This window comes from Gouania willdenowi, chromosome 3 (genome assembly GCF_900634775.1).
Source record: "Gouania willdenowi chromosome 3, fGouWil2.1, whole genome shotgun sequence".
Lineage (NCBI taxonomy): Eukaryota > Metazoa > Chordata > Actinopteri > Blenniiformes > Gobiesocidae > Gouania > Gouania willdenowi.
The window spans coordinates 28,129,852-28,154,829 of record NC_041046.1 but is presented as its reverse complement, the minus strand read 5'-3'; the positions used below and the strand labels follow the sequence as shown (position 1 = coordinate 28,154,829).

The following is a 24,978-nucleotide window of genomic DNA, read 5'->3' as shown; positions in this document are numbered from 1 at the left end:
GTTGATGTGTTTTTTTCATGCCTCTCCCTTCCTCATCCTCTCTGCTGTACAAAACATCCCCCCCACCCCAGTGCTTGAGTACAGAGACAAACTTTTCACTCATTCAAACCAAAAACCTGCCAGTAAGGAAAGAAACCACAATCAAGGTAACAAAGTCTCCCCGTTTTCCCTCTACTCGTCCTCCCACCACTCCTCTCCTCTAACACATCCTCCTCTTCTCTGCCTCCTCTAACCTGCACAGACACTCACTAACCAGTCCATGTGCTGCAAACCGCTTCACGTAGACCTCTGAAGACAGAGCACTAATCACTGCTGACTTTGTGGGAGCTCCTCTGGGAGCTGTGGTTTTTCACAAACTGGAGTTGCGGCTGTAAAGTGGTAGTTTCCGTTGGTAATTCCTTGACTCAGCAGGGTAAGTTGTGGTCAGCATCACGAGCTGAATCCAGACTGAGCAGGCTGTTTGTCACGGTGCTGGAGTCATAAATCATGCGCCTTAATGCAGTGTGTCAGTGATTGACAGGACAGAGAGGTCAACTACAAATAGTCTTGAATCTTTTTGGCATGATGAGGGTGTGGCTGTTAATATCAGTGTAATGTCCAGTCTAACTAGTGATGGCTTTTACTTGTCTGCATTTGTATGAATGTTTCTACGTTATTTGAGTTGTAACAAAGACTATTATAAAATTATAAAGGTCCCATTTCGTGAGTTCGAAAACTGAAATTTGTAAAAGCTGCTATTGACGTTTACATACATTTATCAACAGAAGCTGGCCCTGGTCATTCAGTAGTCATACAAATGCAACCAAAAAGGCCTGAAAGTGATTCCTGTGAAAAATCACGTCCTTTCTGATGGTGATCCAAGCTCTATGAAATGCATGCTGATGCTTCTAGTTTATACAAAATTTCCAACAACTTCTGCCTCTGATATCTCCGCACATCAGGAGGCAGCTGCTCTGTTGATGGACTGGGGATGAAAGACTTTACAAGATCCTTGTTGCACTGCCGTGCATGCGAACATCTCCCACATGTTTGTTTGTCAGCATCAGGCTGTTTGACAGCATTTTGAAGCATGCGCCCAGTCTGTGTGTGAGACTGTGAATGTGTGTGTTTTAGGCATGTGGGCCAGCCTGCGCTCCAGCAGCAGACTCAGTCATCACACGCGTGCAGCCGATGTCGGGTCCAGGTTGGCGGGGAAGGATTTGGCGCCTCCTGCAGGAAGCAGTGGTCTGCAGGCTCAGCTGCTCAAACAGCAGGCTGCGCTCTATGTGTTTGGGGAGAAATCACATCTGAGGGTAATAGTGAAAAAAAAACATCAATATGATCATTGTGCTTGATGATGTTAGAAAAGAAGATCCTGCAGCAAAATGTACAAGATCCAGTACAGCAGCTACACTGCATGATTGACATTTTCTATTGTATCACAGAGGAAGTGAAATACTGCTTAATACATTGTTTTTCAAATCCTTTTTTAATTTTTACATAATTACTTCATCAAGCATTAAATGTCACATGATCTGTCTCACATATTCTAACCACAGGGTTGACTGCAGTGGTCATTGAACAACAATTTCTATTTATACTAGTTTTAGTCCTTTAGTCTAGTTTTCATTCTGATTTAGTTGTCATCCAGCTCTACTCATTGTTATTCTTTTTAGTTGTAGTGCAGTTACTGTCAATAATTCAACATTAGTTTAGTCAACTAAATATGAAGGAACTTTAATAAATTAGAAGTTCTGCTGTTTATTATATTTTACTGGTATTGACCTTCCACATAGAGATTACTTCAGATTAGCTCAATTACATCTTCACACTTACTGACTTTACACCCAATTTTCAATTTAGCCGTTATTGGATAAAATTGGTTCCAATTCATTTTCTGCTTTTTAAAGCATTTTTGTCATGTATTTTTTTTCTGCCAAAGATGTTATGCATTTTTGTTTTTGTCATCCTACCTGTGTTTGCATGTAGACTTTGTGTAGTTTTTGCCAGGTGAAAAAGATATAAACAGATTAGTGTTTTAGCTATTTACTGGGTTACTTGGTATTTATATGGTTTTCAATTACTCTCACTTTTCTAAGGGTCTCAGACTGGACTCATCTCTGAACTGTGAACTGGTGCCAGTTGACTTCGCTGACACCCGGCAAGTTAAAGCTGCTTTTAAGAAGCTGCTGAGGGCCTGCGCTCCCAGTGCCACTTCCTCTGACTCAGAGGACTCATTCCTCAAAGCCCTAGAAGACTCTGAATGGATCCTACAGGTGGTGTAAAACACACAGCAACCCTGTTTTACATTATTACTGAGGACATGACCTGAGGTCTGTCTGTATATGCTGTTTAAGAGCAAACCAGGATAACCTGGACTGCTCATTCTCAGTATGAGACTATAAACCCACCGTTAAGCTGTTTACGCCAGAGAACCAGACAAAGTTCCTGTCGTGCCATATCTCATTGACTTTCTGCAGTCAAACATTGAATATGTCTCTATGTTTTGATGTCCTACAGCTTCAAAAGATCCTCCAACTGGCGCTGTTTTTGGTAGAGCTTCTGGATAGCGGTTCATCGGTTCTGCTCAGCCTGGAGGACGGTTGGGACATCACCACACAAGTAAGCCTCAAGGCCTCGACCCTTCATTATGAGCCCAAGTGAGACGCGTGGATAACTCAGAGCTGTTGTTGGTCTAGTGATGTCGCCTCTCTGTTTGCCTCACCAAATCACTGACTTAGGTCTGATTTAATTTTTTATTAACAGTTATTCCTCCTATTCTTATAAACTTAGATTATCTGATTTAAAATACATTTGTATAATAAATGAATAAATGGGAAAAATAATACAGAAAATCTGTGTTGGCAAAGGTTGATGTCCTCACATATTAATGAATCAACTCCATCATCACTTCTTCAACAGAGTTTTTCTTATCATTATATAAAAAACACCAAAACAATGACCTGCAGTGCAGAGTGAACACATGTAATAATGAATCTGATAAATGCTTATTCTATGCAGGGATTGTTGAGCCTATCCCAACTTTCTCAGGGTACAGTTTTAATAGGACATCCTCAACATTTGACAACATAGTTTAAATGTATTAAGCCCCGGAGGAGCTTTGAGGTTACTTGTTGTGATATTTTCGTTGTCATTGTTCCACATAGTGAGGCAAACAACAGAATCTGTCTGTTTGTTTGTTGCTAAGAGTGTTAATTTTCACGAATTCTCCACGGACAGTCACAGCAGCATCCGCTCGGCCCCCATGTCTGGATAAACCATGTGTGAATCATAAATCTGCCACACCGGCCTTTTCTACTCATCATCTAAACAATGCTGTCACCGTTGACCCATTTCTGCATTTGTAATGAAGACCTCTGAGGTTACAGAGGTTCCTCATGGGCTCTGACTTTAATCATAGGAGCTTACAAACAAACAAGAGGCTTCTTTAATTTGGATTTGTTTCTTTTTCAGTTAAAACTCGGCATTGCACTGCGTGTTTGCTGTCTGAGCTCACGTTTTCACTGTCGACCTATTGTCTCGCATATGTTTATGCTGCAGGTGCGTGTCCTACAAATAAGTTAACAGGGGCTTAGGCTGCTTTTATAAGAGCACAATTTGTAGAGCCCTTATGCATGGCACGTGTTAGGCCCTGAGCATCTTCCTCCACGGGCCACTGGTTCCTTCATGCCAGGTCGTGATCAATCCTCAATGGCGAATAAATTATCTCCATGTGTGCTGGCTCTCATGAGCAGAACCTGGACAAGCAGCACCCAGCAGACAGGAAGCAGAGCAGCCTTTGCCTTTTCTCTGATCCTTGGTGTTGTTTCTCATGCGTTGCTTTAGTCCTAAATTCACGTTTTACTCAGCTGCAAATCACATGGTTGTTCTGTGGGGGGTGCGGCAAGCTTTTCTCAACCATTAGGGGGTGGATGTTCTCAGACCAGAGTCTGATTTTCATTCTCATTCCACACTTGTCAGGGCTCATTAGCTTTGTTGGAGGGAGCAGTCCAACCATCCTAATCATGTAGACCAGTGGTTTACAGCTGGCGTCCTGCTCCAGGAGGCCGGCTGCGTTGTTATATAAATATTATTGACAGCAGATGAGTGTTTTGTCTTTTAAAAGTGGCTTATTTTCAATATGTCACAACATTCAATTTAAAAAAACAAACATGCATGTCATGCACAATAATGCAAAAGTACACAAATTTACATCAGCACCACTTAGTTTGCAAAACATCTGTTTCCCTAGCAACTGGTTTTATAAGTCTGTGATAGATAACAAGCTGGATCGGGTGCCGGTTTGTTGATAGTGAGGAAGTAAATAAGTAAGTAATGAAATAAAACATGTAAAGTAGGTGGCGATAAGCACCTATGCAAGTTGGTTGCAACATGCCAATACGGAAAAGAAGATAGATATTTGTCAGTTTCTCCATCACTTTTTAACAGACATTAAACGTAGCACTTTCTGCAGAGTCTTATGCAGACATTAGACACACACTGATACAGATTACTACCATGTTTTATTATTCAGGATTATTTTGAGAACCGGTACTTTTAACATCAAACGGCCCCGTTTTTCTTTACAGTTGTTAGTTTATTCATTTATTTTCTGTACTCCTATACAGGGTATAGGAATTACTTCTGGTTTCAACACAAGTTCTCCTCTTTAAAAGCATCTTATTTTGTATGAATGCTACTCATCTGATGAAAAATGGCCTAAATATCATCGAAACCGCACAAGCATGCATGAGTTATTTTCACATTTTGCATAAAGAGGTGGGGCGCGCACATACTCACCGCAGCCCAAAAGGTATTGTATTGACGTGACTCGAGCCGTTATCACAGTTTTACAGGCTTTAATGTTTTACACGCCAAAAATAGACAATCAATGACACAAAGAATCGTCTTACATCATCATACACTCAAACTACCGTGGGAATAGAATTGTTCACTCTTTTCCCCGCTTATGCCCACCTTTCCCCAGCCTCCCAGCCAATGAACACATGTAAACAAAGATGTAAACCTCTTTTGTTTAGTGAAATTTGATAAACAAAATCTGTGCCCCGAAAAAATCTGTGACCGCAGGGGGTGACAGTTCAAACTCTGCTGTTACGTAGATGGCATGAAGAAGAGAAGAGCAAAAATTAAATTAAACCATTAAACCAAACCTTCAACCATTTCTGACAAGAACACGGTTCTTTGCAGCAGACAGATTCAACTTGGGTCAGCATTAATGAGAAGCAGTCGATCCTGGTTGCCTGTATTTACATGCGTTAACTCTTTTTCTCTTCTTCATGGCGTTTACAAAACAGGAGAGTTGGAACTGTCAGTCCCTGCGGTCACAGATTTTTGTGAGTCACAGATTTTGTTTATCAAATTTCGGTAAACGAGGTTTACATCGACTTTTTTAACTTTTACTGACTGTTCGAGCAACCCGAAGCAGCACAAGTTGTCATTTTGACTAAAAAAGCTGTTAAATGATCCTGAATGCTTCACCTCCTATAGAACTCAACGGACTAATAGGGGCGATTGGTGTCATCAATGACGTAATTTAAACATGGTGGCGCACAGGCTCTCAAATGGTAAACGAGAGTTACGTATGTAACTACGGTTCTATGAGCACTGAATGTTCCATCTTGTGCATGCGCAGGTTGAATAATTATATCAAAAAAGTCACCTGTGACCCCTGGATGACCCGGAGAGTCTATATCTACCGGTGTCATCAGGTGATCTGTTCCTGTCAAAATCTTCTCGCGAGGACACAAAGATCCTGATTGACAGGATGCTCTGGTGGTCATCCAGGATTCATAGAACCGTAGTTACATACGTAACTCTTGTTCTATTTCATCCTTGCTTAAAGCACTGGATGACTTATACCAGAAAGGTCACAAAAGAATCCTCACCTACTCAAGGCCTGAAGCTGTGAACAGCACGGCCATTGCCATAGGCTGGACACCAGCAACGTTCACCCTGTAGAAATGTCCAAAGGTGCATGCTAAGGACAAGGTAGCTGCAGCACAGATGTCCTCAAGGCGGCCCATGATGCAGCCCTGCCTCTAGTAGAATGGCACTTTATGCCCTGAGGCACCGGGATGCTCAGTGCACTATAGGCATACTGAATGACCTCCACTACCCAGTGAGAGAGTCTCTGTTTAGAAAGTGCTGTCCCCCTTCTACAGCCTCTATGGCAGACAAAAAGGCTGTTTGTCATTCAAAGGCTAGCTGTCGCCTCCATGTAAGCCTTATGCGCCCACACGCAGCACAACAGTGTTGATGGCTCTCCCTTCCCGCCAGAGGAGCCCGGAGGACTGAAGGCAGCCAACTTGATAGGCTGGTTCACATGATGAGTGGACAACCGCTTGGGCAAAAATGAAGGATTTGGCCTGAGACTCACCCCAGAGCTATCAGCCTTCCAGCGCAGACATGCCTGGCTCACTGACAGCATGCAGCTCCCCCACACATTTTGCGTTGTCACGGCAAGTCTTGTCTTGAGAGACAATCACTTCAATTCAGTGTGTCCCAGCGGCTCAAAGGGCGGCTGGGAGAGGGACTGAAGGACTCTTTCAGAAACTGCTTGACCAGATAATTTGATCCCACTGTCTGGCCATCCATATTTGCATGACTGGCCGAGATTGCAGCCGAATACACTCTGAGGGTGGAAGTAGTCCTCTTTTTGTCAAAAATTGACTGCAGGAAACACGTGCCATCACTGAACATGTCCCCGGCACCTCGTTGTGAGAGTCACACCACTCCACAAATAGCCTCCACCTGTTAGCTTAAAGCACCCTGGTGGATGGTGCTCGACAGTTTAAAATTGTGGGGGCAACTGCCCCATCGCAGGATGCCAAAAGTGGATCCACAACTATAGGGGCCACAAGAATAGCTTCAGACAACCCGGACTCGGGTGTCATATGTGTCCGTTGACCTGAGACAGGAGGTCTTTCCTCTCTGGAAGACGCCATGGTGTCCCTCGCAGGAGTTTGAGCAACAGCGAGAACCTTGGTCTTCCTGGCTAGCATGGGGCAACCAGAAGCAGGCGGAGACCACCCTGGTGGGCCCTGTGTAGCGTTGCTGATATGAAGGGGAGTGGAGGAAATGCATAAAGTAGGCCGTCTGGCCAGGTATGAGTCAGTGCGTCCCGCCCGGGGAGGCTGGTCTCTTTTCTCAGAGAGAACCAGAGAGGACAGTGAGTCGTTGCCTCTGAGGCAAAGAGGTCCACTGCTGCTCTGCCAAATGTGGCCCATATCACAGCCACCACCTCTGGGTGAAGTCTCCACTCCCCGGATGGAGGCTTCTGACGGTAGAGGAGATCCGCGGCAGTGTTCCCGAGACCAGGAACATGCATTGCCCGGAGGCTCAGGAAGTTGGGGTAAGCCCACGTGAGGAGCCGGTGTGCCGCCCGCAGACACGTCAGAGATCTGGTGCCGTCCTGGTGGTTGATGTGGTACACAGCTGAGGTATTGTCTGACCGGACGAGAACATGCCGATCTTTCAGAACAGGGAGAAAGTACCTGAGCGCCAGGAATACAGCCTGAAGTCCAACATATTAATATGCTACCGCTTCTGCTGGGCACTCCACAGGTCCCTGACAGTCCTGGTCTGCCACACAGCATCCCAACCCATAAGAGAGGCGTCCATCTCGACAACCTACCGGCGGAAGGCTACCTCCCCATGTGTACACCCAACATTAAGTATTCCCTCCTCCAGGGTCGGAGGGTAAGGAATCACTGTTCATCCATACCTGAAATGGGCGCAGTGTTAGAAGCCCCAGTGGTACGACCATGGATGCCGAGGCCAACATCCCCGTGAGTCGCAGGACCAGGCCATACTGCAGGAGGGCACCATGCTAGAAACTGTAGAAGGCTTAGGATGGCGGAGACTCGCTCTGGAGAGAGGGAGGCCCGCATTACTGAGGAATCCTGCACAAGCCCCAAGTACCTCACAACCTGGCTGGGTACGAGGTTGCTTTTGGCATAATTTACCGTGAGGCCTAGATTGCCCACGTGACTGAGAAGAGCAGCATTGTCCCTCAACACCTGCTCCCGAGTTGGGGAAATGACTAGCCAGTTGTCCAGATAGGGGAGTATTGAAACTCTGTTGGCCTGTAACGGTGACAGAGCACCTGCCACAGACCGGGTAAATATTCGAGGGGCCAGGGATAGCCCAAATGGCAGAACCCTGAACTGATAAACCTTGTCCATGAACATGAAACGAAGGAACTGTCTGTGATGAGGGGCAATAGGAACAAGAAAGTTTGCATCTTTCAGATCCACCGTCACCAACCAGTCTCCTGCTGAGACTGTGTGAAGAACGTCTGCTACACGCAGCATATGGAAGGGGAGAACTTTGAGAAACCGGTTCAACCCCCTCAAGTCCCGGATCGGGCGAAATCTACCCTCTTTTTTTGGGTACAAAAAAATAAGTGGAGTAAAACCCGCAAGCCTCCTGTTCCACTAACTCGATGGCACCCTTCCCCAGAAGGGTGACTATCTTGTGACGTAGCACGAGGGATTTTACGGGATCTCTGACCACAGTGTGTTTGATCCCGATGAATGTAGGGGGCTGGTGTCGGAACTGTAATGTGTAACCTCTGGATAGCATGGACACTACCCAAGGGTCTGTGGTCTGCTCTTCGCAGCAGAGGAGCGGCTCCTGGGAAAAGAGTTTGACGACCAGCCCCTGAGGTTCAGGTTCTGTGCCCCTTGCCCCTTGGGGCTCTGGGGGGGCGGCGACTTGGTGCAGAACCCCTTGGCATCTGAGCAGATGGACGTGTAGCTGCACGGCATTGCCGATTTCCTGGCACTATGACCTGCAGGCCCCTGAGCTGCCCAGACGGACGAGCAGTCGGCCGTGGATATGGGTGGTCCACACCCTTTCCTGCCAAATGTCCCTGCCTAGGAGGGGCATGGGGAGCCTGGCATAAACTGGCAAACTGCTGCCTCGCTTGGCCAACCTGCACGCTACTCTCCAAGGCCTGCAATGCCACTGGGCCAAAGGTCTGGCCGGGCACAACCGGAAGAGAACGCAGTGTTCTGTGACATGGCTCTGATAGACTGGACTGTGGCAGCCAGACCTGAGGACGTGTCAGTGTTATTGTTGACATTAGCCTGCCCAGCTCCCTGGTCATAAATGCGAATGTCTGCAATGAGGCATCGCTGAGGGACTGAGCCGCAGGCTCCACCCCGGAATCCTGCAAAGTACTCGACAAAGCCAGTACCAGGTGTGACAATGTTATAATTGCGAGTTAGAAGATTGTCAGTCAACCTGCACTGAGGCTGGGGGTAGACCGGGGCTTCATCCAACCCAAGGCGTGCCAAGGTCGTGCGCATTGCCGGCTGCACAGTGCCACGGCTGGACACTGAGCCTACTAGAACCCTCTGAAAAGGCATGAGAAGCCTGTGAGGCAAGGTCCCTATGCCCATTCCCGTTAGCGTCAAACAGAGTACATGATGCTGCCGTGGATAACGCATCCTCCTCCTGAAGGTGGGATGGACCTGCGACAGGGTTAGCCGTGAAGACTGGTGCACTGGGCTCTGTTTGTAGGTTAACCAAGATGGCCTTAATCTGCGCAAACTTGGTGGTGAGAGCATCCACCTTGGTAGCCAGAGCATCAACCTCCCTTGCCTCCCGAGGAGGATCGCCGGCATGCTTAGGAACGCCGTTGACTCTACCTGAAGAGGGCATGTCTATTGTGCCCTCAGCCTCAGCCAACCTGGAGAGTCGCAGTGCATGAGGCATAAAACTGCATTTCATGCACGGATTACCGGACACACACTCTTTTAGGTGGTCAATGCCCAGGCAAGCAGGACACTGTTCATGACCGTCCTCTGCCTGAAGGGGGGCCATGCAGGAGACACACAAATGGCAATCCATTCTTCTCCAATTCTTTTTCCATACTATTATTAATTAATATATTTTTTTATTAATAATATTATTTATGAATAATCATTATACAAATTATTATATAGATTATAATAATTATATATCAATAATAATTATATTAATAATAGTTATATTGATAACCGCCGAGCTGTAGCTTTCAATGAAGGAACTTCACTCAGGCCAGTGAGCGCACCGGCCTGGAGTGTTCAAACTGTGCTCCCAGTGAATCTACCTGGAGCAACACCTGACAAATTCGCAGCGTGCACACTGCCATTAGCGGTAGAGAGGGAGAGCAGCGCCGAGGCGAACGCAGCCGCTCAGCATGCACACTCAAAACACCAGCCGCCGCTTAGCAGCTGCATGCCGGATGGCCCTTATTGGCCTCACACCAGCAAATCCACTGGTCAGAGTAACCACAACGGTGCTAACAGAGCAGCATAGCAACACAGCAGATTAACCTTAGCTGTTTAATCACTGAAGAGAGACAGCGTCGTAGCCACGGAGCTTCCGAGTCTGAACCAGCACACAATCACAAGGCGAATCAAGTGTACGGTACTCACCACCTCAGGCAGCCCCTGGTAAACTGGTCACTAAGTTAAAGCGGTGCACTCACCTGCCGCAGACTGTGGTGTCCCAGCCCCACTTAAAGGGAAAACAGCGAGTCGCAGCTTCTAGCGGACGGGAACACTCAAGGCGCCAACCTTACGGTTACAAAGCAACAAGCTGTGAATAGCAAACAACCGACCTGCTATCGTTATCCGCAATCACGAGAAGATAAAAGGAACAGATCACCTAGTCACACCGGTAGATATAGACTCTCCGGGTCATCCAGAGGTCACAGGTGACTTTGTTGATATAATTACTCAACCTGCGCATGCGCGAGATGGAACATCCAGTGCTTTAAGCACTGCCTCTGACAGTCAGTAAGGATGAAATAGAACTAGTCCCATTTTTAAAAGTTAATAAAACAAATACGGTGCAAAATAATACGTTTTGTTAGGCATAGATCTTCTACTGTAAAAAGGACATTTCAAAGGTTTTAGGCCACATTTGTAAAAACAGTGGAGACATTGCATTTTAATGTGGATTGTCAGACACTGAATTATAACCGTATCCCTAACAGCCTCCAGTACTGTCATGGAGCAGTTATTCAGCATCTATCATTTTTAGGGCCTTTAAATGCTTAGCAAATCACATTGATGTATTTAAGGCTAGATTTATAGCATAGATCATAATCTGGGATTAACCAGTAGAGTAAAAATGTGTAATATCACTGATATGTAAGGTCATGTGAGGGTTTTAATAGCATGTTATATGGGGACTAAATGTTGTGCTAATAAGGAACGTGAGCTGGCTTTAAACCAACCTTGATTTTAATCATTCATTGTTTGCATCTTTTTGGAAAATAAATGACTAAAGTCAGTAAGAATTATTGATCAAAATGGACAAAGTTGATTGTTGCTCATGTTGTAATTACTTACTGAAAGTTAACAACCAAACAACACATTGTGGGTGTAAAGCAGCTGATGGTACCAAGGGATCAACTCTGTATTAAACAAACAAAAAAGTATCGTATTATGTCGACTTGTATCTAAAATCTCTGTTACAAGCATTTCATTCCAGACTCTGGCCAAGTATTTCTTATAAATTTGTTGTTTACTATTAGTCTCTGAGTAATATAATTTGATGAAGCCTTTTCTAACATTCCATATTACAACATAATAATATCGGTAACTGCCAATATGCAAGGTTGTGATATCGGTATTGTATCGGAAGTGAAAGAAGTTGTATCTGGACACCCCTAAGTGATGAAAATGGGTTTCTCAGATAAATTCACGTAACTGCAGTTGAAACCAGTGTACCAAAGCAAAACCAGCACAGCCACATCATGCAAACCCACATTGTTTCCTCCTGGTTCCTTCGTGTCCCTGCAGGTGGTGTCTCTGGTGCAGCTGCTGAGTGACCCTTTTTACCGAACCCTGGAGGGGTTTCAGGTGCTCCTGGAGAAAGAGTGGCTGTCCTTTGGGCACAAGTTTAACCAGCGGAGCAACCTGAGTCCCAGCAGTCAGGGAAGCGGCTTCACTCCCATCTTCCTGCAATTCCTGGATTGTGTGCACCAGGTGAGCCTCGCCTCTCTCAGCATGGCTACCACCTCAGCCGTGTTCTCTCTGATTTAAGCATGTTTGTCACCTACTCGTGAACTTGATACATTCCTTAAATCAGTGAGTAAATCAGAGCACGTAACTACTACATCTGTCATCGAGTTTGTGCTCAAGAAATGTGTGCGTGTAATTGACAGCTCATTGCACCATGGAGGCTGCTGCACAGATGGTCTGTGAACCTGATGATGAGCACTGAAATGCTGCGTTTCACATGTTTCAGCATCCCTTCACTAAGCATGTTAAAAGCTCCATGTGGACATAGTCAGATTTGAAGTCTCTGGGAAGGTTCAGGTATGTGTGAGGTTGCTTTCGGGGGGTCACTTTAAGACTAAAGATCGCACAGCTGAGCTCCAGAGAACTATGTTCGCTCCGAGATGCTAACTTTAGAGAATGCAGAGAAGGTTTTTGTTACGTCTCCTGGGGGCACACAAACTCTCTCACACGTACTTGCATCAACACATATTTTTTGCATTTGTCTTTTAAAAGTGTTGGCTTTGCAGCTGAGATAGTTTGGCGGGGGTCCGGGAGAGTCTGGAGGCCCATAAACGGAGGGAGGGAAGCGGGGAAAGGCCAAGAGCTGAAAATAGAAGAGCCTCATCTCCAAAACAGCTGCTGTTTTTGCCAGCAGACCCAGGTGGCCTCAGATATGAAGGACTCTTTGTCCACCTTGTATCACTGGACAGGAACCACAGGGCAACCGTCCCGCTGGCACGCTCCACATTCCGTCTGCTCGCTAAGACATTACTCACCTCTGCTCTGACCTGCCAGAGACAGGAGACGTCTTCCTGTTTCTTATCAGCTTTTTACTCATCAGAGGCACAAAGCCACAATAGGATGACCTGACACATATTCTGAGCCTCTCTCTATGCCAAGCACAAGGAGAACATGTAAACTCCACACAGAAATGTCCAGGTCCACTACACCACCATAACGGTCTTTCTCCATCTTTTCAGATTTTGGAGCAACATCCTCTGGAGTTTGAGTTTAATCAGTATTACCTGAAGTTCCTCGCCTATCATCACAACTCTAATCGCTTCAAGAACTTCCTGTTGGACTCGGACTATGAGCGCTTTGATCATGGTCAGTGTCTTTTACAGATTAAACCAGGGCTAGGTTATTTTATTTACTTTGTCTGCCGCAAAAATAACTTTTTTGGCTCATTTACCATTTCATAGAACTGTTTTGTTTCCTTAATACACTCATGTCATATGGTCATGGTTATGGTTATCTTAAGTAGATCTAATAAAAAAAAGCATTTGTTGTTTTCGATTCATTTGTTATAAATAGGCCGAGTCTTGGTTAACACAAACACATCTGCTATTTGCAAAAATCATTTTTTTTCTTTTTTAATCTGTTTTCAATTGTTTTCTTTGTTTAGTTCAGTGATTCTCAGAATATATTTGCCAAGCTTCTTTCTAGAAAATGGACAACTCCACCATTCTGCAGCCATTGATTGCATTTCCTTCATTTGATCACAGTCCAGTCGAGACAAAACCTTTGCTTCAGCCGTAAACCAGTAAAGAGGAAGAGCTTACTTTTCAACGGTTTCACCACGTATTCATGTCAATAGTAACTGATAATGTATTTTATTGGGATAAAAGTGTGATATCATAGTTTTCAATACAACAGTGCCCGTCGGAAGTATGTATTCATGTGGGAGCTTAAGTTGAGTTGTCAATTATGGCCAAATGAGTATGAGTTTTAGGGTTGGATGTACAAAGAGGTGTACATACTCTGTGGTGTTATAAAGGGGTATATTTACGGATGCAAAGTAAAATAGCGTGTGCGATTTCCCGGGTTATTGCTGTTTATTGTAGGTGTTAAGGTGCTGTTACAACCTTTCCTCTTTGTGGTTGGGGGTACACTGGGGAGATCTGTACTCTCGGCTGGAGGCTGCTTCTCCTCCTGGGTTAACTCCCGTTCACCTCACACTCTTATAAGATGGTACCGCGTAGAAAAAATAGGCCGCACACAAGCACGCGCATCAACCGCAAGCATGTACCCACGTACGTGTGTGTGTGTGTGTGTGTGTGTGTGTGTGTGTGTGTGTGTGTGTGTGTGTGTGTGTGTGTGTGTGTGTGTGTGTGTGTGTGTGTGTGTGTGTGTGTGTGTGTGTGTGTGTGTGTGTGTGTGTGTGTGTGTGTGTGTGTGTGTGTGTGTGTGTGTGAGAGACTCGCTACCGGTCTGGGTTGTCGTGTCGGACTCTCCATCTTTCCTCGGTGGGCTCACTCTCAAGGATGTACATCCAAAGTGCGCATTAGGTTATAAACACGTGGTGAAAATACCCGGATCACGCTCCCCCTCTCATGTCTGGTCCTCCTTCGTTTTTGCAAATGCATTCTTCATATATATATGTGTTGAGAAATGTACAATGTTTGATTATTTCACACACAAATGTATACATTTCACAGAGCTGTCTTTAATTTCATCCTTCTCCTGTTGGGGGCGGAGTTTCCCGTTTCTCATAATTTTGTGCGTACGACAGGGTCAGAGCTGCTGTGGAGTTGCGCACATTATCTCGCCAGGTGTTTTTTTTTTTCATAAGTACCAAACGTTTATAAATGAGGCCCCTGAAGAATGGTTCTGTTACTTGAAAATGTCTGCACTGACACAAGCACAATTACCTCAAATAATTTTATTGAGCATTTGTTTTCTTTGATGTTTCTGCACAATTTATGCATAATCAATGTAATCTGTTCATTAGTTCACAGTTTGTTTTAAATGCATATATGCATACAAAGTTTTTGACGTTCCACCTAGAATGTTTTATAGACTTTATATAACATACTGTACGTAATTCTGAGTAATTTTCATGTTTTTGTTGTCGTTTGGTGTATTTTTCTGTAATGGATGTTTTTTGGAGTCGTGTATTTTTGTATCTCTGTTGTTTTTTGTGCATTTTTTCTGTAATGATAGTCTTTTGTTGCCATTGTAGTGTAATAGAGTTGTCATTTATGGCCAAATGAGTGTGTTTTGAAGGTTAGATGTACAAAGAGGTGTACATACTCTGTTACTGTTATAAAGGGGTATATTTGCGGGTGCAAAGTAAAATAGTGTGTGCGATTTACCTGGTTTCATTCTATGGGACATGTGTATGATAAATGTGTCTGTTTTTTTTTTTTATTACTCATTTGTATATTTTTTATCGTTTGGTGTATTTTTCTGTCATGGATGTATTTTGGAGTCATGTGTATTTTTGTATCTCTGTTTTTGTGCATTTCTGTTGTCATTTGGTGTATAAATATTTATTTTTTGTGTATTTTGAGTCATTTTCATATTTTTTGTTGTTTGGTATATTTTTCTGTAATGTAATTTTGTGTGATTTTGGAGCATTTGTGTGCATTTCTGTTGTTGTTTTGTGTACTCTATGTACATAAATATTGTTTAGTTTTCTGTTTCATTTTACTCATTTAGTATATTTTTAATATAAATACTGTGTGTGTGTGTGTGTGTGTGTACCTCTCTCACACGTGCGCGCACATTATCCACATAATCCGTCAGGTTGTTGAGAGATTTAAAAAAAAAAAAGAGAGAGAGAGACCCGAAAGTAACCACGAAAAATAAACGTTTTGCAACACAACTCTCTCTCTCTCTTGCGCAGAACAAACGTTAATCATAGTGAAGCCGTGTTGTGGAGCCACAAAAACGTTACATTCCTCTGTCTTAAGAACCAGATAGTTTGGTCGGCTCTCTCACTGGTGTGTATGCCGTCTGTGGCTGCTTGGCTGTGTGCGCAGCGATTGGCTCTGGCCGCACACGTGACTTTTGCTCGTGTGAGGAGCTGTGCAGTGAAATAGATATAGATGGTGCGCTAGCGCCCCCTCACACCCTGAGGTCAAAAGTTGAATCGGTTTCATTTCGGGGCCGTCCAAAAGTGAAATAGAATTAAAATAAACATTTTTAAATTACCAAATTACTCCAAAATAACAGATACACACACTCGGGGTATTTGGAACCCGCTGACCGTGTTTCAGGTTGAACTCGCACTGCGTCTGGGAGATACTTGCTCCGCTCCGCACGCACGCACGCACACACGCATGCACACAGACCTCCCTTGCTTTTTAGTTAGATGTACAAAATGTTGTACCTGAGACGCTGACGCTGACAGTATCTTTCTTTCTCTCTCTGTGATTGACAGGTTTGCTTTTTGAGGACAAAGGTGATAAACAAGCCCGCAGAGGCATTTGTATCTGGGAGTGCATCAGCAGGATGCACCGCAGGAGTCCCATCTTCTTCAACTACCTGTACAGTCCTTCAGAGAGCGACGTGAGTGCCTGCCACACTTCTCTGTGTTTGATCAGAGCTCCCTGTGCATGTGATGTCACACAGGAGCCACACGCGTGTCTGAAGTCGTTGATAATAACTGATCATGGTGATGTGTGAAATGTGACACGCATTGGCACGCATTAGTATCAAATAATGCGTTTTTTCCTCAATGAAGCTGCCTAATGATTTGTGACGGGCCAGTTGTGATACTTGGATCAAATCATCTCCAAAACTCTTAGGAGCAGATCTACTAAAAGTCTACATCTGGAAAAACATGCACAAACATCAGTGTGTGTGATAATAGACGTTACAGGGCATTCACTACCTCTGATTTATGGGCAGTGTGCGAGGATGAGCTACTGGTGCTAAACATTGGGATTAGAAAATGTAAATACATTTATGGAGCATGCACAATGGAATTTATCAAACCTAGAACAGTTTGCGGTGCCTGTTTTTGCACACCTGTTTTACATTCTCCATGTTAAATGCTTTATACATGCAAAATGCTCATTTAAACAGTAGTAAACAGTTGTAATCCCCCTGCAGCAGGTAAAGGAAAAGCACATTGAAAGTTTTTAAGCGCCCCTCAGTTGGCTTTGGTCAGTGTCATTCTAATAAGATTAAAAACTTGTTTTTAGTCGGAAAATGTGGATATACATGTCAACAATGAGAAATGCCTGCAATAAGCACATGACCTGTGAAACTAGATCTAAGAGCAGCTTGTCTAGTGAATCATCTCACATACATGATGTCATGATGCTGATCATTGTGTATCTGATATTGTTCTTAATGTTCTGTTGATGTGTGTAGATTTCAGTCAGCATCCCAGGTGGACTTGAACCATCAAAATAAATTATTGTTTTATTAGATTTTGATATAGATGATCATATTGTATCTGTGTAGCTCTTTCATACGACTGTGTGTAATAGGTCATGTTGTGCTTGGGGGAAATGGGTGCTGGTTGTAGTTTGTCTCCTTGCTTTTATTCATGATCATCCTTTCAGGGTCGGCCTTAAAGATCCAGTATTATGCCCTCTGAATGAGGCTTAAGGCATATATATCACTGTAGCAAAACTATTATAAAGTAAATATTTTATAATACTGCCCTTTTAAGTGACATCAGCATCTGAAGTGCCTCATTATTCTTAACTACTTTTTGTTTATATAAAATCATCACTTATCAAAGCTTTGCAAAAGAACAATATAACTTTATTACATTCAAGCATTTTAAAGAACCTCCAGCTGACTGACTTTGGTGCAAATAAAAGGAGTTTTCTCACTGCTTACCTTTGACTCTCCTGTGTTGTTCTGGTGCACAGCGCATCCTGAAACCATCTCTCAGCATCCCCTGCCTGAACAAGTGGGACTTTTTCACAGACGAGACTCTGTCCACGGGACCAAGTTACGATTGGAGGATGATGGCTGTGAAGTCGGACAGCTCCGAGGACACGGAAACCATGTCCAGCAGCAGGAGGAGGATAGTGTGGCCCTGCTACAGCAGCGTGAGCCGTGCACAGCCAGACGCCATCACCAAACTCCTTGCTGTACGTCTGTTAGACCAAACATCTGTGAGCATCTGGATCGTCTTTATTGGCTCTGTTGTCTTTACTTTTGTTTTCGTGTTGCTGCAGGACATTGAGAAGCTGGAGAGTGAGCTAAACCAGGCACCAGAAAAATGGCAAACAACTCTGGAAAGAGTCAGAATGAGCATTCAGGAAGACCTGAAGCAGGAGGGAAATGTACGTGTTGGAGGAAAGAAGACGAGCTGTGTCAATCTATTTGAAACAGTCACAGTTAAACTGAATCAGTGGTTCCCAATTTTTTTTTTTTCCCGTGTACCCCCTTTGAATTTTTGTCAGATCATGTGTACCCCCTCTTCATATCATTAGTACCCTCTCCATAATTTAATATTTTTAATTTGTGGAAGAGCGGGCTCTCAAATATTGGTTCCCTAAGGCTTAATCTACAAATTCAAAACAATGAGTGGAATTTATTTATTATTTTATTATTTTAATTTAATTTACTGCAATAGTAAATAAATGAAGTCTCCTTTGTAAAATGTTGCTATTTTTTGTCTCCTATTGTCAAAAGTGATAGAATGGCCTAATGGCCATAAAATAATCCTGTTTCAATAAATGTCATAAAATTATAGCATAATTCCAGCAAGTTAATTTTGTCTTCTTTTTGAATAATATGTTAAGGTTTCATTTATTTATTTATATCATTTATTCAGACATATTATTCAAAAAGTAGACAAAATGAACTCGCCGGAATTTTTATGCGAGTGTCATGAACAAAATTGTGTCCAAGCATTGGACACATCAAAGCCATCAGCAGACACCCCTGAGGAAGACTGGCAGTTGACAGTCGAAACATGTCTGGGGATCTAAGTAAACTTCCTGAAAAATAGTTGTTTGAATAAATAAATTAAACCTTAACTTATTAATAATACTGATAGTTTGTGGTGAATTGGCAGAATAAAATAGCCTAAAAAGGAACTAGGAACAATTCTCTATTATTTTTAAATGAATTGTTAAATCTTTCTGAGTACCCCCTGCAATGTGCCCCTGTACCCCTGTTTGGGAACCACTGAACTAAATTGTCTTTTCCTTCATCTGCAGCTCCACAATCAGTCCATGTCCATCTCAGGCCTGATTCCCACATCCAGCCTGCAGGCCTTTCAGCGCCGCTCCATGCTGCACCTGCCAGACAACACGCTGGGCGAAGCCCACAACTCCACCACGACCAATGGAATCAACCGCCGCGCCGCAACGCTTTACAACCAGTTCACCCCTAAGAGCGAGGAGAACAGGTGGGCCAGGGAACTTCACCAGTCCACATTTCACTTCATTCACTCACAAACTGGTGCCGAGGGGCCAGAGTGGCTTCACATGCTGAGTCAGCGCTGTGGAATGCCGTGGCTCATATTTGTCAGGATAGCATGTACTCTAACGCCTGGTGTGTAATTTTACAATCACTCTGAGGGCTCAGTCCAGTCTCTTGGCTCCACGGTGGAGATATGATTCTCCACGTCGGACAAACAGGCATTTGATGCACTTCCTGCGATTCTTTTTTTAAACATTTAGTGTGTGCTCGTCCTTTTTCAGTCCAAGTCCAGCTCTGACAGACGCAAGTGTTTGCAGATGAAGAAATCCTACACAAAAATCCACCACCCCTTTATACTAAGAACATAAAGCTGCTCCAAGACTTAATAATCCATAAGTTATACATCATTTAAATGTGTGTCTTCAAATCCACGCAGTGTTCCAAAAGTTGAATCATGTGAGTTCAGAGCTCAATGAGAGGCAAGAACACAATGTGCAAACAGGTCTTAACACACCACATGTACACCCTAAAACTCCTGGACTTCTTTTCAGGTCGTACGAGGGCATTCTGTACAAGCGTGGAGCGCTGCTGAAAGGTTGGAAGCCTCGCTGGTTTGTCCTGGACATCACGAAGCACCAGGTGAGCAGGACGTGACACCATGATGGTGTGTTCATATATTAATGAGTAAGGCTGACAGCTGACCGCTTTTTCTCCACAGATGAGGTACTACGACACCGGAGTGGACACCAACTGCAGAGGACACATCGACCTGGCTGAGGTGGAGTCAGTGATCATCGCTGCGCCTTCGATAGGAGCCCCCAAACACATCAGTGAAAAGGCTTTCTTTGACGTGAGCATTTCACTCTGTGTGACATCACCAACCTTCACCTATAACATTTTTCACCCTGTGCAAATAAAGGGTTCATTTGACAAGTTGTGCACATTTATGGAACCTACAACAGCAGTTTTTAAACTCTATCCACTCAGACGATTAGCATGACACCCATTAGGCCAAATTATACCATAGTTTTGCTCACCAGGTGAGAAAAAGACTCTGAACTTCAGTAAACTTCCCTGAAATGTTCAATCATGTTACATCATGAAGGTCTCTTGCGTCAAACAAATCCATATAATGAAGTTTGGTTAAAATTTGGGTTGAATAACTCAAGAAATAAAAGAAGAACAGGAAATTGCATTTTTTTTTTTTTTTTTTTGACTGTTAAACATGCACAATTTTCACTTTTGATTTATTTTCTCTTCATTTGAAATGCAGCCCTTTTATTTTGTAAATAGGAGAATATGTTGCCTATAGTTATATGTATCTTCAGTTACATTACGCTAAGTTAAAATTCATATTTTCATAAATCCATTGGAATTGTACATAAATACTTTGATTTGATGGTCAGTCATTGATAACGTGTAACTGCGAGGCTACTTAAATATACGTTTCACAAAGGGATTAGACATTCTGATTTTCCTGTTTTATTTTTCATCTGTTGCTATTATAGGATGTCTTAAAGCTCCTCCCTCACACACCACAGGTGGAGTTAGGTAGCAGGTTTTCTGTGTGGATAAAAATGAAGAAAAAAGTAGGACTGGAAAGAGAAAAAAAAATCTAGACAAAAAAAGCTAATCATATGATTTACAATAGTGCTCTACAATTTTCTTCCTCTACTGGATCTGTTTTTTTTCAGTGTCCCTAATCCTCTTCTGTATTTTCGCCTTTCTGACCGTCTTGATTCTTATGGTGCGTTCACACCAAATGCGTTTCGGGCGTCAAAATTGTGCCTCACACACGTTGTTAGACGCTTGTGCTCATTGAATCAGACGCTTGTCACCAGCTTGTTAAAGACGCTCGGGACGTACGTCTAAACAAGTTGGGAAGAGAGTGCGTTGAGCGTGTTAAGGGGAGGGGCTTCTCTGTTTTCGGTGGTGTTCATTCAATGGATGATATGGCGATCAGTGGAGAACATTCTGTTGAGAAGGCTGTGTTTTCGGTCGGATGTATTTTGGTGTGACTCAGTGTGTGCACTGTGATGTTAGAGGGTTATAGAGAAGTGTGGTTGAATGGAGAATAAAGTTTAGAGTTCCTTGCTGAAAGTTCAACAATCCCAACTCCAGCATCGGCCATGTTGGAGGTGCCGGACGCACGTCAAAAACGTCCGCCACGCGAAAAGCTTCAAAACGCGTCGCACAGGTGGCTCATATATTTTCTGTGTAAACCTGATTCCGTTGATGCTTTGGACGCGTTTGGTGTGAACGTGCCATTAGTTAAATACCTCTGCACTACTTTATACCCAAATATATTTCAGAAGAAAGATGTGACACTTTACACTTTGACGTTCTGCACCCGTCATCCCAACCCAAAGGTTCTTCTGTGTGGATCTATTTATCAATTTGTCTGCAAGACTAACATAAATTCCCCCTGTCATTTTAAAATGGTACAATCAATAATTTTCACCTGCATCTGAAAATTGTGGATTAAAGGATATATAATAATGTAAATGTGTATTTCTTCCAGTTGAAGACCAGCAAGAGAGTCTACAACTTCTGTGCCTCAGACGCTCCCAGTGCACAGGTGTGGATGGATAAGATCCAGAGCTGCATCTCTGACGCCTGAACACTCAATCATTTCACCTGTGGCAGAGGGCACAGACTCTCATGGATCAAGTGCCTCCATCCATTCCTCCACCTCTCCACCCATTACTCCTCAGCTGCTGAAGGTGGAGCACAATCATCACGCGAGGAGAGGATGAACTGACTGCACGAAGCAGAGAAATGGCTAAAGCTGCCGTTGTTCAAAGCAATATCACTGGCCGTCAAAACTGTGGCTTCCAACTTTAGACTAGTTTAGCAAAACCAGTTACTGTTCAATTTTCTAAGGAGGAAAGGTTAATGCTGCTCAGAGAGACGTATGAACTGCCAAAAACAACTCAGAGATTTTAATGCACATTTTTTTTTTAAAAAGAAAGCTATTTGTTTGCACTTAGCTCTTAAGTATGCACTCCTTATCAAACACAGGTCTAACAGAGGCAGACGGCGAGGCTAAAGGCATGACTTTACAACATGAGCGAGCACATTTCCTCATGGCAGGTGTAATGAAAAGAGTTTTGCACAGTAAGTTCAAGAGTTACCTGACATTTTTCTATTTAAATGTGTTTATTTTTATTTTTAATTGTTCTTTTTAACACGTTTGTCTCACGCTGTGTAAATTATGTTTGTATTAAAAGTGTTCCGTGTGCGTTCAGTGGCGTCTTGTTCTTTCCTGTAAATACCCACGTGACATTTCAATTTATATTCTGTTTGTACTAAGATTTAAGGATACTTTTCTAACTCTAATGTGACCAATGCTACTTTCATGTGTTTAAATGTGTTGTTACTGGTGCACAAACCTGAGTGGCCTGTTTCATGTTTGTGGTGAAACGTTCTGAAAATGAAGTGAAGGCCTATTTTTTGGTTTGTTTTTAAAAAAAAAATTAGTGGTCCAAACAGACGGAGTGTTTTAAGGGCTTTTAAAAGTCAACATCATACAAGACTTTGTGGGTTTTTATTTTTTATGTGTTATCCACATCTTGTCACTCTGACTCTACAGGCCATTCAACAAATAAAACTATCTGGACAAGCCAGGCTTTATGTGACTGTATCTTTGTACCATGTTTGTGGTGACATCGTTTCTTGGAAATAAATCAAACTTGTTACTTGAACTTGTTAGTTTTTGTTTTCATGGTTAATCCCAGGAATTCTTTAAGATACACTGTGGACTAAATCTTGGGGGCACTGTCGATCGCCTGGTGGGTCTGTCTTGCTGTCTGCGGACCGATTGGTGGGTCCAGGCGCCCTTGACTGGGGGCTGCTGCTTATCAGGTGCATGTCGTCGGTGTGCCTCTTTCTCGCGGTGGCGGGTGTCGGCCTGTCGCCTGTTGCTCAATGGCTCGTGTGGTCCATTGGGTGGCGGGCCCTGGGCTGCTGTCCTTGCGCCATCTTGTGCTGTGTGGCCTTGCTGAATGGCAGTCAGTTCGTGTTGTGGGTGCACCCAAGCCCTCCCCTCCCAGCCCCCACTTGGGCGCTGTCCTGTGGTGCTGGGGTTTGTGGCTCCACCACCTCGGTGCTCTGCGTGCTGCATACCGGGGGGGGGCTGATCTTGACAATAACTAGGGGTCATCATGCTGATGACACGAGTGGAGATCAATCTGGGGCGCTCTGGAGGGCTCGGCTGGTGCTCCAGGGTGCCGTTGGGGCGGCTTGCAGCGTCCCCCTGGTGTCCAGGGTGGCCAGGGATGCGGCCTTTGTCCTGGGACGGGCTACCGCCATTTCTGCCTCTGGGCTGATTCCCTCTTGCCTGGCATCCGGCCTTTGCTAACTCTGGGCTCAGCCCCTGGCAGGCGCCCACTTGCTGCCTGTCCGCCGCGTTCCTGGTCGCCACAATATGCAAAACTATAACATCACATTTCACTCTCACTTTAAAACAATCGACTTATCCCCACCCTTTCCATTTTCCTACCCTGACTCCCTCTTCCCTGTTCCTTTTCCCCTCACCAACATGTAACACTGCTCTCTCTTTTTATATCCTTCCTATAATAAAGTGCTTCTTACCCTCCTTATGGAGGGCTGGTGATGGTCACAATTATGCAATAAAATAAATTTATTTATTTAATTGCAATAATAAAACATGCATCGCTGTCGCAAAAAGATTGCACTTCATGTAGTGTTGACCTTCGACAACATGTGCAGACAAAGTTAAAAACAAAAAACTGTTGCCCTAATGATAAGTGTAGGTTCTACTACATCAACGTAGTAATTCCAGTAAGTTCATTTTGTCGTCTTTATGAATAATATGTTAAGGGTTAATTTACAGACAACTTTTTTCAGGAAATTTACCACTACATGTATGTTTCCTGTGTGTCTTGGACTTACTACGCGGGAGTCCAGGATGCATCAAAGCAATCAGCAGATGCCTCTGAAGAAGCCTGACAGTTGACAGTCAAAGCTAAAAAAGTTGTCTTAATAAATTCATCCTTAACATTCTATTGCATCAATGTGTTAATGAACGTTTGACAGTTATTGGTTCACCCTGATAAAGACTGGACGCAAAATAAAACACTGTAATATTAAATGTAGTCACAAATATTTTTTTATGCCATTTTTTGCAAATAAATAATATTGAGATTGTAGGTTGTAACACTAAATATTATCTAAAATAACAGTTAGTTGTTAAAAAAATAAATAAATAAAAAATAAAACCTTAATCACTTGTTACTTGTCACTTGCCTAAAGCAGACTGGCAGCTTTTACCACAGGGGGACAAATAGGATTGTGTCTGACCCGAGGGCCACGTTATCAACATTCATGTCAGCGTTTAGAATAAAGACCAAGATCAGGAAGAGGACAGTGGATCGTGGATCACCCTAAAACTCTTTATATATCTGTGCTCGCAGAGTGCTGCAAACTCAGAATTTACAAATGTTAATCAGCAAAATGAATGACATAAAGACTTGACCTAAAAATCAAAGGGATTAAGAATTCTACATAAACTTAACAGAAGATGTTTTGATTCGTGTGTGTGCGTGCGCTAACAGGAGAGTCACAGTTCTGCGTGCTTTAGGTATCTCACACATGAATCTGATTTCAGCTCTGCACAAAATATGTACAAAGATCTTTTGATCACATCCAGCTGTTGGACAAAGTGAAATCTAAAGCAGAACAGCAGCTCTCCAGGAACAGCAGTGAGAACTTTCTGTATTACAGGTTATATTAAGATGGATAAATGTCGCCCTCTGTTGGTCAAAAGCAGAGTTTCACCTTTGTCTCTTCCACATGTTTGTCGTGTCCAACATAATATTTATCAACATTTTTTCCCTCA

General features: G+C 43.5%; 1 protein-coding gene across 2 annotated transcripts in view; it reads left to right on the top strand.

Moving 5' to 3' along the window:
• Positions 1-22,637, top strand: part of sbf2 (SET binding factor 2) — a 113,377-nt gene extending 90,740 nt beyond the window's left edge. Inside the window, exons 30-42 of one of the 2 annotated variants that reach the window (XM_028476634.1) lie at positions 72-146; positions 1,114-1,292; positions 2,079-2,255; positions 2,500-2,601; positions 11,799-11,984; positions 12,980-13,106; positions 16,165-16,292; positions 17,612-17,836; positions 17,924-18,031; positions 18,914-19,104; positions 19,670-19,757; positions 19,837-19,968; positions 21,640-22,637. In XM_028476634.1, the coding sequence (XP_028332435.1) occupies positions 72-146; positions 1,114-1,292; positions 2,079-2,255; positions 2,500-2,601; positions 11,799-11,984; positions 12,980-13,106; positions 16,165-16,292; positions 17,612-17,836; positions 17,924-18,031; positions 18,914-19,104; positions 19,670-19,757; positions 19,837-19,968; positions 21,640-21,738 (1,817 nt within the window). In that variant the 3' untranslated portion in view covers positions 21,739-22,637. The remainder of the gene's footprint in view (positions 1-71; positions 147-1,113; positions 1,293-2,078; positions 2,256-2,499; positions 2,602-11,798; positions 11,985-12,979; positions 13,107-16,164; positions 16,293-17,611; positions 17,837-17,923; positions 18,032-18,913; positions 19,105-19,669; positions 19,758-19,836; positions 19,969-21,639) is intronic. The other variant, XM_028476642.1, reaches the window with a different exon arrangement.
• The last annotated feature ends 2,341 nt before the right edge of the window (positions 22,638-24,978 follow it).